The sequence below is a fragment of the Betta splendens genome, chromosome 8 (genome assembly GCF_900634795.4).
Source record: "Betta splendens chromosome 8, fBetSpl5.4, whole genome shotgun sequence".
NCBI classification, from domain to species: domain Eukaryota; kingdom Metazoa; phylum Chordata; class Actinopteri; order Anabantiformes; family Osphronemidae; genus Betta; species Betta splendens.
This window is the reverse complement of record NC_040888.2, coordinates 11,161,628-11,177,455: the sequence shown is the minus strand read 5'-3', so window position 1 is coordinate 11,177,455 and position 15,828 is coordinate 11,161,628. Positions and strand designations below refer to the sequence as shown.

Genomic DNA, 15,828 nt, shown 5'->3' with positions numbered 1-15,828 from the left:
TTGTACTGATGGACATTTGGTCTGCAGGGCTTGTGCGCGCTCACGCGACCGGTCGACTTCGAATTTAGCACCTGCTTTTTGCAAACACAAACATTTTTTTAACAGAGGCCAGAAACTGACAACTAAATCTCCCCGTGTGTCGTTTTGTCGCAGACACACAAACGCTTAAAAAAAGAGCCGCCGCCAGATTGCGTGGTTGCACTTTTAAACTCTCGCCTCGCCCTCCGTCGTGTTCACATCCAGAACGGGAGAAAACAAAGGAATTAGGAGGAACCGCAAAAGGATTCAAGAGCAGTTTGGGCAACAGAAGCGAGCAGAGGCAGACGGAGAAGATCACACATGGAACACCAACACGATCTACTAAGGCACACACTCACTCACAACATTTAACATGACAATAAATACAAGCTCAACGTTACTAGCATTTCTGTAGTCAGTGCCTGCTCTGCAAGGTTTTCTTTTTATTCCAGACATCCAGGCGAGTTGTCCACAGAGGAGAACCGCCCGGAGCATGTGCTAACAGAATCCTATGGACTAAAGTAGCCGACTTTATTTACATCCTCTATGGCACCTTAACTATTTCTGCAACGATCCTTGAGATGATGTTTCTTGAAACACTGCCGTCAACCTTTTTTAAAATAATAAAATAAAAAAAAGAATAAAAGAAGATTATGACTGATCTTCTGAAGAGAGCTTTCAGAAGCAGCGCATGCTCCAGTTGAAAAACAAAACGTGTCCCGTCTTCGTAAAATGAAAGTGTTGAGCGAGGGGCAAACAGCCTCCTCCAGGTGCTATTAAAACCATGATCCAGTTTCTCCACCATAGTCCTGGAACGCCTTTAAGTCTCTGAAATGTGTAACGTAGGACCCAGTTGTTGACGCTAATTATTCTGTTTTCTTGACCTACTTTTCTTTGCTCAGCATCCTTTTCATCATCCTCCAATGATGGGCTGAAACATCTAGGCCAGATCTTTCGCTGCTGCGGCTCCATTTTTGTCCTCAGCCTCGCCGCCCCCTTTGTCCCTTTTCTTTCCCCCCTTCTTCTTTTCTTTCTCCAGCCTCTCTTTCTCCTTCTTGAGCCTCTCTTTGTCGGCCTTCTCCTTCTCTTTCTTCTCCCTCACTTTTCTTTTCTCGTCTTCTTTTTCCTTCTTCTTGTCGTCTTTGCTTTTCTTCTTCTTCTTTACTTCCTCCTCTCCGGTTGTGGCTTCGGCCTCTGGCACCGCGTCTTTTTTAGCATCTGGACATGGTGGCAGAGGGGCGTTGTTTGCGGTCGGAGATGGGATGGTAGGAGTAATTTGCTCAGACACGATTTTGGGGGCTGGGGAGAGGGTGCTGGGCGGTGGTACCGGTGGTGTGCTCTGTGCTGTGGCTGAAGCAGTCGGCTGGCTTTCTGCTGAGCCGCCTTCTGAGGGCTTGGCGGGACTCTGTGATGAGCCAGCTGAATTCCCCACCAAGGGACTCTGGGGTGCAGGCGGCCTCTGACCTGCCCCTGGGGGAATGGGTGGTTTGGTGCTGGGGCCTCGGCTTGCACTTGATGTTATTGCAGGTGGCGGCTGATGCGACAGGCCCTCCATTCCCGACGGCCCTGAGAAGGAACCCTTCTTTGCTTGAGAGTATAAAGGTGCCTTAGACTTGCGGAAACCAGGAAGTGAGAGGAGGCTGGAAGACGCTCGTAGGGGTCCTGGAGGAGGGATTGAGCTTCCCAGGAAAGAGAAGCTGCCACCAGAGCTGATGGCAACAGCGCGTCGCTTGTACTCGTAGATGGCTCTCGTGCCGTGGAGCCGGCGAACAGGCTGGTGTGTGAGCTCCCCTCTGGACTCTCTCCACTTCTTCACCTGGATGCTGCACTCCCTCTCTATAAGCGCCTCAGTCACTGGAAGAATTACGATCTGGACAACACAAGTGGGACAGGACAGACAGAGGAAGTGAAGATTACTAGACGAAGCACTACAAGACAAGGTGAATCATAACTCGTGTCTCTGAGTAAAAACAGAAGCGCGTCTGAAATCTATGCTCTGTATAGCTGGAATAGAGACACCCACCTCCTGGACCAGTATGTCCTCTCTGATAGTGTCGGGTGAAATGTTTTTCAGCTGCTCCATTGTCTCATACATGCCCTGTAGTTCCCTAAGTTTATCCACAGAGCCAAGCACCTGTTTCAGAAGCACCAGGCCCACACGAAAAACTATCTTCACACCTGCAACCAGACACCAGAGTTTTAGTCAAGATGAATAAAACGTGTGTGGGGGAAGAAAGAAATAAAAAAGGATGGTGGCTATAAACAGTGTGGAGGTGCCAGGTACCTTCACAGAAGAACATGTCCCACACACGCAGCACACAGGCCCACGGCAAGGTCCGCGAGAAGATGCACATGAACCACTCTGTCATGTAGAGAATGGGGTCGATCTTGAACTTCTTGAGGTGACGATACGCCATTGGACACGTGCGCCGCAACAGGGAGAAGAAGATCTCGCCATCCAGCTGGATAGCTTCCTAAAACACAATAAAAGGGAAAATACGAGTAAAGAGCAAAGTGGAATAAAAGTGTGTGATACAAAATCAACTTTTAGAATGCACTCACCAGCCCTGCGCTGTAGTAGCCAGGTAGGTATTTCTCACATATCTGCACGAGGCACCAAAAAGCTTGCTGTGAAACAAAAGCAGAAATAAAATCAGGTTATGTTAACTATTCAATCATCCAATAAATGACACAGTATCACTATAAACCTTCGTATGATGGCATCTAACTCAGATCGTCAGTTAAACTTCAGCATAACTTGAATTCTGCCCAAATCGCTCTCGCTTCAAATGTGCAGCTGCTGTTCACTGCTATGTTTAATTTAGTAACCACAGTAAAGTAAGAACTGAATATGGGTGAGTTTCAACTGTGTTTCAGCTTTCTCACAAACGCCCACATCAGATCTTTTCTCGTGTGCCCATCGCATGATTAACGTGCGGATAAACAGAAACACAGATAGCAAGCGAGTGTGAGTACAAAACAAACAGAAGCTTATAAAGTGATTAACGCAACTTTAGGGTCACGATGGCAACGGGTAATGGTTCTGTCTCGTAATGTGATGTGAAATTGTGTTTGTGGGCAAACAGGAACCAAGCAAACTGAAAATTATACATAATCTTTTCTGCTCTACTGTTAGTAACATTTACCTCGGCTGGCATATGCATGAGGAGCACTGCAGCCACAGGCGCCTGAGCCTGACAGTAGCCCTCATCGGGTCGGTAGATGGTATAGGCCTTCAGGATCCGGTACAGATCCTGTTGCCTGCAGAAACAAACCAGTTTTACTGACTGTAAACTTTACTTTAAACACCAAACACACACCCCACGCAACTGAGATGACTCTGCTTTAAAAGCTGAGGAGGGGGTTTTTTTACCCATGGCCGCCACGGGCGGCAAACATCTCGTGGAACGGGAACTGTCTGTGGAGGTCTTTCTCTATAATGTCCAGCCACTTAGCCTCTCCCTGCTCTCTCTCCAGCTCCTGTAGTGAAAAAAAAGTAAATGATAGTTTTGCAACAATAATGCTACCATTGATTTCTGCATTTGACATTTAAGCAGATTAGGTCCTGTATCAAAACACATCTATGAAACAAAACTAAAAGAAAGTCATCTTCAGAAAGCACAAACAATAGTGCTGGAACCCAGACTTGGCTAAGTCCAGACCCCCCTCTGTGCAAACATGAAGGTAGGGCTCTGACTGGCAGGATTACCGGTCCTGATAAGAGGCTTACAGCTCGCCTGCCTGCGCCTGCGCTCCTTTAGCGATCCTGCAGTTGATGCTAACATACTCGCTCAAAACTTCCCTTCACAAACCTTGACCCAAACAAAGAACACCAGCTTCTTCGTTTACTTTCAATATTTACAATCCACACATATACTGTAGCAGGTTTTATACACAGACAAGTTTCAAACCTAATAGACCAGACCAGAATCAAGGAATAAAACCTCAAACTCAATTTTCATGCAATACCTTTGAGAGAGGATCAGTAACAAGCTTAGGACCATGAGATCCTAAAACAAGACAATGCGGGAAAAAAAGTGGTCACAGTTATACCTCAAATTTCCCTTGGTTCGCCTCTAGGAGCTCTTTGCTGTTGGAGAGTAGCTGCCAGGCTGTGGATCTGAGAGAAGACGGAATTCCCTTTCTGCAGCGCAATTTCACCTAATAATACATACATACGCACATACATTATAGTATTAGCTTGACCAGTTATGCTTTTACACTATTGTACAGTATGTTTGTGGGTCTCTCTTCGTTTGTTGCATAATAAAATAAAAGTCAAGAGCTGGAAAGAGTCTCTTCATGTGACAATAACTAATTCAAATATATCTAAAAGTCAAACACTGTCATTAATTTATAGTTTCATTATGTAAACAAATAAATAGTGCATACCTTCTGAAAGCGATGCTTAATCCACTTATCCCAGTTTTTGAACATGTCAAGCCATTTCATCTCTCTCTGTCTGGCAACTTCAACTCGAACGTCTCTGTCACTGTAATATTAAGTAAGAAAATTCCATTACTGACAAAATCTCTTCCTTTTGAATATTGCACTAAAAGTGTTTACAGATTTGTAACAAATCTCATTACACAAATGGTTTAAGGCCCTTTTCCCCCCTGCATTCATTATTACACATTACGCTGAGCTGCCCAGACACAGAACATCCTTCACTGTACTGATGGTAAATCAATACAGGTTTAATTATTCAACACTGGATGGGCAATTAGCTTGTCAGAAAAGTAGAATCTGACAAAAAGAGAGGAAGAGTGCAGATGGGTGTGTGTGTGTGTGTGTAGGGGGGGTGGGGGCACAGATATATGCGGTCAGTACATATTGAGTCACAAAAACGCTCTCAGCATTGTCTGAGTCAGACCAAGGAGAGATAAAGGACGGACAGTTTTGAACAGCTGAGAAGTAGAGCATTAAAAGAAGCAGATCTTGCTGATATATGTAAAATACTAAACAGTAAAGATTATCAATATTTGGCACTGAGTTATTATTTAATGTTCTTGTACTTACCAGCCCTCACTGTACTGACTTCCACCTAGAAAACCATATTTATCCGTTCGTCTGACAGTCAGGCCATTGATCTCTGAATCGGAGCCCACAGAGCTTCCGTCCTCACCCAGCCCAGACAGAGACTCCAACGTCCCAGACATCACGCTGACCGAGTCTAGGTAGCTGAGGGTATCAAGAGCCGGGGCAGGTTTGGGGTTGGGCAGCGGAAAGGCTGGCTCGTGGATCAGTGGGACAGTGGGACTGGGGTGTTCAGCTCTGGTGGGACTACTGGGCAGCTCTGTTTTCCCTCCTTCACTAGCAGAGTCAGGCTTTGGAGACACAGGGGAGGCTGGATTCTGAGCATTTTGTGCTTGTGGAAGTGGCTGAGGTTGCTTCTCTTCAACTGTTGCTGCCTCATCAGGGGATGCCGAAGGAGCAGAGGTGGGATCGGAAGCTGCAGCAGCCTGCGGTTGGCCCGCTAAAACCTGACCATCATCCATGACAAGATTGGGGTTATGGGTAACATGCACACTGGGGTAAAGATTAGGACCTGGATTAGGAACAGGACAGGGGGGTGCCAGCTGCACTTCACACTGGGACGATGGCTCATTTGACAGCGCTGGGATCTCAGTTTCAGTATTTAGGGGTTCTGCAGCTACTGGGTCACTGCTCCTTGTCTCATTCTTAATAGCATCACCTGCAGTCTCTGTCAAGTCCTCTCTCTGTGGAGCCACATTATGTACTAAGGAGGAGTGAGTCTCAGAAGGGAGTGTCGGAGGATTTGAGGAGGGGTTGGGGATGGGTTGAGCAGGAGTTTTGCCTGTCAAAGATATGTCATTGTAGAGGGACGACTTGGGAGCGGGAATGGTTGACTGTAGAGCGGGGCTGTTCGCAGCAGGAAGTGGTGACGAGGACAAAGCGATAGATGGAGCTGCATGAGGATCACTCAGTGCAGGTGGGGATGGAGATAGGGTGGAGAGTTCAGCCATGGTTTCGCTGGGATCGCTTCTGCAGCTATAAAGAGAGGTAACAGAGCTAGTGAATGTAATAAAGACCCATTCAGTCATAACTGTAGAATTGTCAGCAAGAGCATCACAGATGAGAAGCTTCTATGGACAAATAAATCTCTAGCTGTGTTTACGTATAATAATAAACATCCTCTTTCATAAACTATAAGATAAAGAAGCAAATGACATTTTGAAAATCAGGGAGATTTTGGGAGGAGCGTGTGTACACGTACACACCCACGTAGCATATGCAACATGTATAATACCCAATATCCTCTTTTTCTCCACACACAGGTTTTAACACACAGTAAGTCGGTTTGACGCACTACATATCTCCACTTTGACAGCACATAACACTGAGGTCACACCCGAGGCTTACTGCAACTGTCACACCTACACTTTGACAACGGCTTGGGCGCACGTACACGCATCTGTGCACATAACCGTGGAGATTCAGCAAATCGCTGATGAAGCAGGTTAATGTCTGTAGCGGTTTTTAGGAAGCTATCGGTTGCGTGCTAGCAGCTAACAACACCAGACACGTCGCTGCCATTTCCTATCTTTAGGACTTTACTGAAGCGAGTGAACTTCCCGATTCAGCGCACACATGAAATAGTTTAGTAACAGTTAATAGTCAACACCCTCCCTGGCTGCCAAGCGCAGGCCGAGAGGGGGGCCACGGCCTTGTCCACCCCGCTGTCCCAGACAACTACAACTTTAACTCCGCCGCTCAACTCACCCACAGCCGGCGATTTACGGTGATCGGTCCGCCTGGATAGCCAGGGGGTTCCTGTTCACACGTCCCCCCGCCACAGCTCCGGTCCCACGGCTTTCTCCGTGTAATGAAAACAACTAAAGCGCGACAGCAGTCGGAGCCGCTGAACGGGGTGAGGACCTGGAAGAGCGAGCGTCCTGCAGTCGGCGAGCTAGCTGGCTAAGTTGCCCGCTAGCTAGGTTAGCTTATTTTAGCCTAATGTAACCGTTAGCTTTAGCGCGTATAGTCTAAATGAATGTGTCGTTACCTCGGCTAACATTAGACCTGATCGCCGATTTGCTCCCGTTATTTAAAGTAGAAACAAACAACCCTCCGGGTAACGATGTGAATTCCTTAACAAAACTGACTTTCGTTAATTTATCAGGCACAGAGGCAGGAGTACATCCTACACTGGCCGCTTGTATTTCCTACTGACAGCTACGTGCGCGTCTCCGTCAACGGTATCGGACGCACGCACGCACGCACGCACACAGGAACCTGCCTTTCACAACATAAGACATAAAATTAAATTAGTTCATTCGGTTGAAAACATTTTTAAGCGGTTACTTATAAATGCATAACTTTCAAATAAAAAACAACACCTGCGTTAATAAAATAACACAATCTAATAACGACACCGTTCAAACTAACGGTCACATTGACTTGGATGGTAAGTTGACGCTGCACCAGCAGAGGGCGCAGTCTACTCCACAACAAGCTTTCAGCTGACCTTGACATCCCAACCTCGCTCCTTATGAACAGAAATATTGATCCCTGCAGGAAATTGCGTTGTTTGTTTTGCCCTCAGAGCCCAGCTTTCTTCAAACTGGGCCACAGAGTATTGGTCACAGTCTGAGGCGAGCATGTTAAAAGACACCTGGAAAGTATAAGTACTACTTTCATCATTAAAAAAAACCCTAACTCTCAGGAGACTCCTTGAAAATGTGATGAGTGTACGGATAAGCTCAAACTTGTAGCTCTATTAAAGTGTTTTTTAAGACCAAACACATAACATTCACTTATTTTCGAAGGGCATTACAAATTGTGGTTGGAGATTTTGAGTCATTTTTTTTTCGCTTTTACAGCCCAGTGGTAACTGTTATGAGGATTGCTATGGGTAACAAACAGGGAACACCTCGGACCATCGAAACAACCCTGCAAAGGGAACTCCCATATATTTAGTCTTAGTCATACAAGCAGATGTAATGCAGCTGGAGGCTGGTGACATGTTTCCACAGGAATCGGAGAGGCCCCCTCCACCTAAAACAAAAACTGTGTCCATGGAAATGCAGGTTGGGCTCTGACAGTTGTGCGCCAAACTTTGTTACACAACACTCACAAAACAGTCACTCCTTCTATTGTCAGGGAAAAGGGTAATGTCCAAAGTAAAACAATGCAAAACATCTTTAAAAAATCTTTTATTACAAATTATACAAGAATTTAAAAAAAATTATGTATTGCACTGTAATGCATGCAATTAAATTATATAAATTATACAGAACACAACAGGAATACAAGCACATGTCTATGCAGGTAGTAAATGCCTATAAACTGTGTTTATAGTCGTCATTATTTACATAATAATAATAATACTAAAATTATACAATATGTAATTGAATGTTTAACACTATAGAACAATCTCAAACAACTGTAAAATAAGAACACAAAGGCCAAGCAGATCCAATAGAAATAGATCTGCTGGGATATCGGACTTCTGCAGCTCAGGCCCGAGCAACACTTCACGGCTCCAGGTGTTGACTTCTTCATATCACTACACACCAACATTTATATCCATCTAATGACGTAAATAAATTATTTTTCATATGACACCTTTACTGTCGGAGACGCAAAATACAATTTAATTAAAGAAATACTGCAGTCCAGTGGAAGTCTGTTCTCAGGTAATCACATGTAATAACAGGTAGTCTATATAATCTATGCATGAGTGTAGGATGTTTGAATCTTATTGCTAGGCTCACGGGTTTAAAGGCTAAGCTTAAATCACTGACACCACTCCCGTGTGTCTACCGGAGGTGACATTAAGAGTTTTTGTGGTCCTCCAGTGCAAACGTTTCAACCCATTTCTTCGTGCGAGACAAACACTGATCCCAGTCATACAGGGGACGGTACTGGAAGTAACGCAGCGCCTTGTCCGTTTTCACCGTGAAGGACGTCACGGCCACGGCGAGGGTGTAGCAGTTCAGCAGCGGCGTGTAGTTATACACAGGGCTCACAATCCAGCGCACGATGTCGTTGAACATGGCCAGGAACCAGAGCATCAGCCAGGGCAGGCGGACCTTGCGGAAGTTACACGAGGAGAGGAGGGTCATGTTGAAGTCCTCGTAGTTCTTGTACGGCGAGTCGTCGTAGCAGAAGAAGGCCTCGCCTCCCACCGTCTGCGGGCGCTCGCGCAGGGCCCGGGCTGCGAGCACGTGCATCCAAGCCACGTTGCCTAGCAACACAAACAAGCAGCGCCCGTGAGAAACCAGACTCTTCCGTTTTCTATAATGACTTTTCTTGTCTGTGGTCATAGTATTTCCCTCAGTCATGTGACTTATTGACTGTAAAGTTTAAATCAAGTCGAATGCATGGTTCAGCTTGTTAGCGCAGCAGCCAGTTAACAGGAAGCCCGGGTTTAGCCTGGTTGAAACGCACATACGCGCAGCACGGGGACTGACATACCAGCATCAAAATGTGGCTAAGCGACAAAACCATATAAGCACACCGACAAATGTGCTTGTCGGTGTGCTCACAAGTCATGTCATCACAAGTCTATGAGCAATCATGATTCCTTTGAAATCTAAAGGCGGGGACTGATGCTGGATAACAGGCATCAGACAGGAATAGACTGTACAGGTCATTATTTCACTGCTTCCCTCTGACGTCTTTGTGGATAAAAGCGCAGCCTTTCTCTCCTTAGCCTGTATTTTAGTGTTTATCAGAGGGACCATCAGACTGTGAAATGCAGAGGAAGTGGCTGCGTGACTTCTGCTTTTAGAGCAGCTGTGAGGCTCACGCTGTGCTACTCTGCTCTCAGGTTCCAGGCAGCCTCTGCACTGCTCCGTTCCCCACACACACACACACACACACTGCATTTCGGACCGACCTGCATAGACGCGGCCGTGCTCGGCGTGTTCCGGCACCCCCCCGATCACCAGGCCTCCCCTGTCCACGGCCAGCGTGTAGAAGTCCTTAATCAGCTGGTGGCCCTCGCCGTAGATGCCCGTCGGCCTCAGCGAGCACGTGTACAAGCGCTTCCCACCTTTCACCTGCAGGGAGACGGAGCCGCCGTTAGAACGCGTGCACCAGCGAGCATCATCACAACACGCGTTTGGGCTCGCGTTGCATTCGGTCGCACACTGTTCCTGGCCAGAAGTCCACAAAACAAACACTCGCGGCTCAGTAGAATAACCTCTAAACTGACATTCAGTATCTAGTTTCAGTTCAGATTTAGCTGCTCCAAAGAAAGCGCCTGTATTTTTACAGGACACCTGTGTGCGTGCGGTGGACGGGGAAGTACCTCGGTGCCGTTGGCTTCCAGGACGATCTTCTCTGCCTTGGCCTTGCTCTTAGGGTAGGCCATGCTGTGCTTGGAGTCGTACGGCGTATCCTCATTCCCCCTGACAAAGAAATATTCAAACAATTCAAGACACATACCACAAAGTGAGCTCTGGACCTCGCACGAACAGGAGGAATGCGCCGGGGCTACAGCGTAAACGGCATCAACACACGGAGACGGACGGTCGGAAATGAAGGCCTAATCTGCTCCGTGCACGCAGGCGCTTTATCGTTCGCATCTCAGCTTGTTGTCTGGACAAAGTGAATCAAAGGCGGCTCCATTCTTACACAGTGACGCAAAGGTGCAATGTTAACCGACAACGGGCCACAGCTGCAGCCGCAGTCAAGTCCACACATATGTTCCATATGTAATTGTAAACGAGCGCATACATGTAGCAAGATGTCAGGACTAACAGGTAATAACAGTCACTACAGGGGTCCCATCATCTAATGGCCTCTTTACCGGCTTCAGAGTGTGATGACAGTTGTCTGTGACTGTTGTCTGTTGTCGTCAACAAAAACAAGTCGCAGCTGGCACCCGTGTGACATCACTCGTTCCCGGTTGGCGCATTAAACAGTGACATAATACACGATGCTGACTCACACCGTCATCAGGGCTCATTCCAGCTTCTTGCTTTGGCGCTTGTTTGGCGCCTGGTGTCTAAGGAACACCCACACGTTCGCCAAACAACGCTTTAATCACGAGCCTAGACTGGAGAGCGAGGCTTTGAACTCAGACCTGCACGCAAGTTGCGAGCGGTACAATTATAAACACGCTTCAGCCGCACCGATGGAACGGGATTCCTGGATGCTGACGTTTTCGTGACCTGATCAAAGCACCAGGGAACTGGATACTGTGGCTTTCCCAGTTCAGGCCTCATCTAATTATATGTGTAGTCTGTGAAGGGCCCTCATTCACTGTGGAGCAATCAGACAGTGACCACAGAAATGGATGAGCCCAATCCTTTCTCCGGAAAGGACTGTAAATTACAGCTCATCTGTCATGGCGCTGGGTGTGTCCTCTGGCGACACTGGCTGCTTTGACATCCTGGTTTTACTTATGCTGGTGATAAATGAATAAGCGTTTCCCTTTAGGTCGTGGAGGACAATACGTGATCACACATGCACAGATGGATCCTTACCTGATAAAAGGTTCTCCACTGACGTTGGGCCCGACCACCTCCATGCTGCTGGTGTAAACCAGGCACTGGATGCCGCACTCCACGCAGGCGTTGACCACATTCTCTGTTCCTGAGCAAGAAAAACAACAACACTGATGCTTAAACAGATGGAAAAACGCTGGGTTTGGGTTTCGATGGACTTCAGGTCAATGTATTGACAGCGACTGCGGCACATTCTCCACTAAAGCCTGGACTCTATTAGTGTACAGAGATGAAAGAGACTGAACCAGGAAGCAGCTGCACTGTCGGCGCCTCAATCCTAACCTAACCCTGCAATCAGGAATGAAAGCAGCAGAGGTGGCGAAAGCCCTGTTCATCCTTACACATGAATATATGCATGAGGTTTCATCACAGCCAGAAACCAGAAAGTTTAAATCCGGTCACTAATTTCACATTTCACACTCGGTCACAAAATCCAACATCCAACTGGAGAGTGTTTACAGATCACAAGGCTAAAAACCCAAAACTGTGTGCTCAGCTTCATCTTATTTATAAAGTACAACCCGCGATTTGTAACGGATTGTGAAATGTTTGCGATTTTGAAATCGAACACCTGTCTCCGAGCGGTTCCGACGGCGCTTGCTGCGATAGAGCGCTGCCCCGCGTGACCCTGCTTCACATGAGGATAAAATGTCTGGTATGTCCAGCCGACGGCCAGAAAGAAAACAGAGCATTGTGCGCAAATGTGAGTCGAAACCAGTGTGGAGACACGGAGTCAGATTCCCAGTCATGGTTCACGCAGACAAAACCCTCTGTTGAGGTTCAGTGAAGGAAGAGCTCACGAAGGGGACGTGACTCAAACGCTGGACAACAGTGTCTTTTTGTCTTTTTCCTGCCTGTCTGTCTCCATGACAACACGTCCCCTGAGCCGCACACACGCACAACAAAAGGTGCGACAGGCTTCTGTCAACAGCATCTCATTAAAAAGGTGAGAGACTGCGAAATTCCACTGTACGTGTTTTAAATACAGCCGAACTGTTAGTTTTTCCAGTTTGCTGGAAAAAAACAACCACACCCAGAAATGGAGGGTTGAATAATCCATGCTTGTGTGCCAGAAGTCAGGGCGACGGCTCATGGACCATCAGACTCCACTCCTGCTCATTGTGAGATGTGATAGGACGCTGTGGGGAGACGCTCCGCGGGCACGAGCATCTGCGGCTGCAGCCGTGTGACTCAGCGACCTCTGCTCCGCGGCGGCTGGAAGCTTGACGACTATATTTAGGCCCCGGCGTCGCACGCGGCCGCTCGCTTGCAGCAACGCGGGGAATTCTGCGGCCGAGCTCGGCGGCGCGTTTGCACTGCGACCCAGAAGTCCTCCCACCCGGCGCCCCACGTCACACTTTAACCCCGTAAGTCAAGTTGGTTGAGTCAAAGCCACGTGAAAGACAAGGATGTTGACTCTGCAGTGTCGGTGATGCGATAAAAAACAGCCTTGACCCCATTTTGAGTCGGATCAGGATCAAACCTTTGCTCGACCTCAATGAAAGGATATAAATCAGCCACAGATGAGTCCTTGAGAGGGTTTCCTCCAGTTGTTTTTTCCCCAAATAAAACTTTTTTTTTTTATCACCACTCTCTCACCTTTGACGTTGACCAAGTCGATGAGGGTTTCTGGGACTCTGTGCCACACGTCCACCAAACTGGCCGCGTGGATGACGACGTCGGCTCCACGCGAGGCCTCCAACACGCTGCCGTAGTCCGTGATGTCCCCCTGAACCAGCTCCACCTTCGTCCGCTCTGAGGAGGAAACGGGGACAGAGTCAAGGGCCTGCTTTTCCTGAGCGCTGAGCCGTTTTCCTATTTAAAATGGACCTGTGAGGAACTGGTTTGCCGGGAGTCATCACACACTGCCTTTGCTTACGTCATGGTCCAAGTGAACAAAACAGACAGGAGATTTCACACTTCTTCCGAAAACGAGGTTAGCAGAAACTTACTGCCTCGTGGTTACAGCCACCAACCCCTGATGGAGCAAGTTCAATGACTTTTGTACCCGTTTTAAAAAAACTATGGAGCTAAAAGGTCGAAAAGGACTAAAAGTTAATTAGTCAATGTTTATAGGGAACATGGGAAAAGTTATTTTCTTGCCCAATCCTGCTAATTTCCAATGATCCTATAATTTAGGTGCTAATCAGATCTAACAGTAAACCAATAGTTTTATGTCTAACTGATAAGAAGAGTCTCCAGTTGTGATGAAATCCAACAGATTATTGGTTGCTCTGCTATGAGTAACTATAAAAGTAAATGAGTAACGCGGGTCAGAAGGTCATTGTCTTCAGACTCGCAGCCTGTCATTGAGACCCAGCTCTCTGGTTACTGTAAGCTGATCGTTCCGGGCCGAGCCGCAGCCTCGCCGCAGCCTCGCCGCTGACTGACAGCCGAGAAAGAGCGTTTCCTCCAGCGTGGGAGACGCACTGTCTGCGCGTCCCCCGCTGTGGTGAAGTGACCGAGCTTCCACCGCATGGTGCCGTGTTCTGAGCAAGTCACAAAGTCCTCGCTACCAGGAAAACGCACGCGGGTCGGTTGCGTTAGCGGCGCTGTAGTTTTGCTGGGGGTTCCGGACTGAGCGTTTGAACGCGACCAACGAGTGGCGTTTGAGCCGTGTCAGGACACATCTTTATCCTGGCACAGGAAGCGAGGGCAACCAGTGCCAGGGGGTGTTTGTGCTGCTTTCTCACACAGGGGAACTGTATTCAGCGGCACCTGAACACCCCATCACTGCTACAGTATGTGTCTGTGTTCACTCTGGGTCGGGTTGGTTCTGAAGTTCTAGACCCAGACCAGAGTTCTGAGTCTGTGTACAATCAAGCACCCAAAATGGAAGACATGCACATGAATGTACATAACATGAATAAGTCTGCTACACTTATTGTTGTTGTTGAAGGCTTTGTGCTTTGTATTGAAATAGTGATTTACTTGACTATTTCTAATCCAGATTCTTCATAATTAATCAGAAGACAAACTTGTTCTGATGTGATATGACTGAATGAAGTAAAGTGAAGGAACCCGTCTTACCTGTGCTCAGTCCCTTTAAACTGTGGTCGATGTGTTTGTCGAACACCCGGATCTCCGCCAGTTCGTCCTCCTTCTCCAGCAAAACCTCCAGCAGATGCTTCCCGAGGAACCCGCAGCCCCCCGTGATCAAGAACACGCGACCCTGCGCCATGCTGTTGTTGCTGCTGCTGCTCCGCTCGCTCTGCGCTGCGCTGCGCTGCTGCGTGAAGCGACGCGGCGACTGCTGCCCTAATATAGTGACGTCGGCGTCCAAGAAGGGGAGTGACGTATTGATCGGAACCGCTACGATGGTGACGGTTTATTTATGTTTACATATTTCATTTTTGTGTTTATGTTTTATGTTTATTTTATATATGTAATAATATATATATATAATATGTTATTTATATATGTAATATTATATATGTATATGTATTGTATGTGTATGTGACTTACTGCTTTATGACAAATTTATTTATTAATTTGTCATAAAGCAGCTTTTTCAGGTCATGAACTTTTGCTGTAGATGGACCGGCCAAGGTTCCTCCTGCTCAACATGAGCAGATAATGTAAGAATGTGAAGGCGCTTTTAGCTAGATATTAGGGTTTTCCCCTGTATTTTGTGAAGGCCAGACGTGTCTTCGTGGCTGCAGTCAGCTGGGTGTTTGTTTCACATAATCCTCTGGTGTAGTTCAATTGGTTTGTTTAGATTTGTTTGTTCAGGTGCTAGTTTAACACCCCTCTTCTGTATTTGTGTGGGGACAAATAGATGTAAAATGCTTCTTCTTGATGTTTAGCAGCTTTAGTTCAGCACAATAGGACAATAACATCTGCATCAGATTCAAATTTAAACTGCTGTTTATTTATTCATGTGACTACTGACTAGACAAAAAAAAACAAGTGTGGTCTTACTGTAAGTCTTACTGTGTGAAAATGAAACTTGTGTAGGCTCAGATTGTGCAATAAAGCACTGCTTTGTAATGTGACCACACACATAAACAATAGTTCATTTCTAGTTTAATCCAGCTTTTTTGTGACTCATAAATAAAAATCACGAGCAATACGTGACCCATATCAGTCCAGCTTCTAGTATCACGTTTCACAACGCAGACGCTTGCCACATGAGCCAGAGGTGCTGAAACTCTCAGGTCACCAGCTACTCTGAGCTCATGCTTTCCTTTGACGACGTTTGATGACTTATGAAATTTTAGATTTTTTTTTAGGTCATATGCGTCACTTCCTGAGCGGCAGGAAAAGTTGCAGGTGCATATATTTCCTCTACTTAAGTTCCTGTCAGCACAGCCACATCTATGCAACACAA

At 46.9% G+C, this 15,828-nt stretch overlaps 2 protein-coding genes across 2 annotated transcripts; both read right to left on the bottom strand.

Annotated features, from left to right (window-relative positions):
- Positions 1-424: 424 nt before the first annotated feature.
- Positions 425-7,226, bottom strand: LOC114860669 (TBC1 domain family member 10A-like). Its single transcript, XM_029159428.3, has 10 exons — positions 6,763-7,226; positions 5,038-6,030; positions 4,411-4,510; positions 4,072-4,179; positions 3,392-3,498; positions 3,165-3,279; positions 2,581-2,646; positions 2,303-2,492; positions 2,042-2,196; positions 425-1,888 (listed from the first exon to the last, which is right to left on the bottom strand). The coding sequence occupies exons 2-10, from the start codon at positions 6,003-6,005 to the stop codon at positions 959-961; spliced, it is 2,739 nt and encodes a 912-aa protein (XP_029015261.1). The 5' UTR covers positions 6,006-6,030; positions 6,763-7,226; the 3' UTR covers positions 425-958.
- Positions 7,227-8,178: 952 nt separating this feature from the next.
- On the bottom strand, positions 8,179-14,742 carry hsd3b7 (hydroxy-delta-5-steroid dehydrogenase, 3 beta- and steroid delta-isomerase). The gene is made up of 6 exons (XM_029159874.3): positions 14,529-14,742; positions 13,098-13,253; positions 11,478-11,586; positions 10,298-10,397; positions 9,884-10,046; positions 8,179-9,229 (listed from the first exon to the last, which is right to left on the bottom strand). Exons 1-6 carry the CDS (start codon positions 14,677-14,679, stop codon positions 8,817-8,819), a joined length of 1,092 nt encoding a protein of 363 aa, XP_029015707.1. The 5' UTR covers positions 14,680-14,742; the 3' UTR covers positions 8,179-8,816.
- Between the last annotated feature and the right edge of the window lie 1,086 nt (positions 14,743-15,828).

What these genes read in the sequence shown, in the direction of transcription:
- LOC114860669 (XM_029159428.3), bottom strand. Translation starts at nt 6,005, where the DNA reads ATGGCTGAACTCTCCACCCTATCTCCATCCCCACCTGCACTGAGTGAT. An exon ending in AGTCAGTACAGTGAGGGCTG is followed by an intron (nt 4,511 to 5,037) that starts GTAAGTACAAGA and finishes TTAATATTACAG; the next exon opens with TGACAGAGACGTTCGAGTTG. An exon ending in TCATGCATATGCCAGCCGAG is followed by an intron (nt 2,647 to 3,164) that starts GTAAATGTTACT and finishes TTTGTTTCACAG; the next exon opens with CAAGCTTTTTGGTGCCTCGT.
- hsd3b7 (XM_029159874.3), bottom strand. Translation starts at nt 14,679, where the DNA reads ATGGCGCAGGGTCGCGTGTTCTTGATCACGGGGGGCTGCGGGTTCCTC. An exon ending in TTTAAAGGGACTGAGCACAG is followed by an intron (nt 13,254 to 14,528) that starts GTAAGACGGGTT and finishes TTTCCTCCTCAG; the next exon opens with AGCGGACGAAGGTGGAGCTG. An exon ending in AGTGGAGAACCTTTTATCAG is followed by an intron (nt 10,398 to 11,477) that starts GTAAGGATCCAT and finishes TTTCTTTGTCAG; the next exon opens with GGGGAATGAGGATACGCCGT.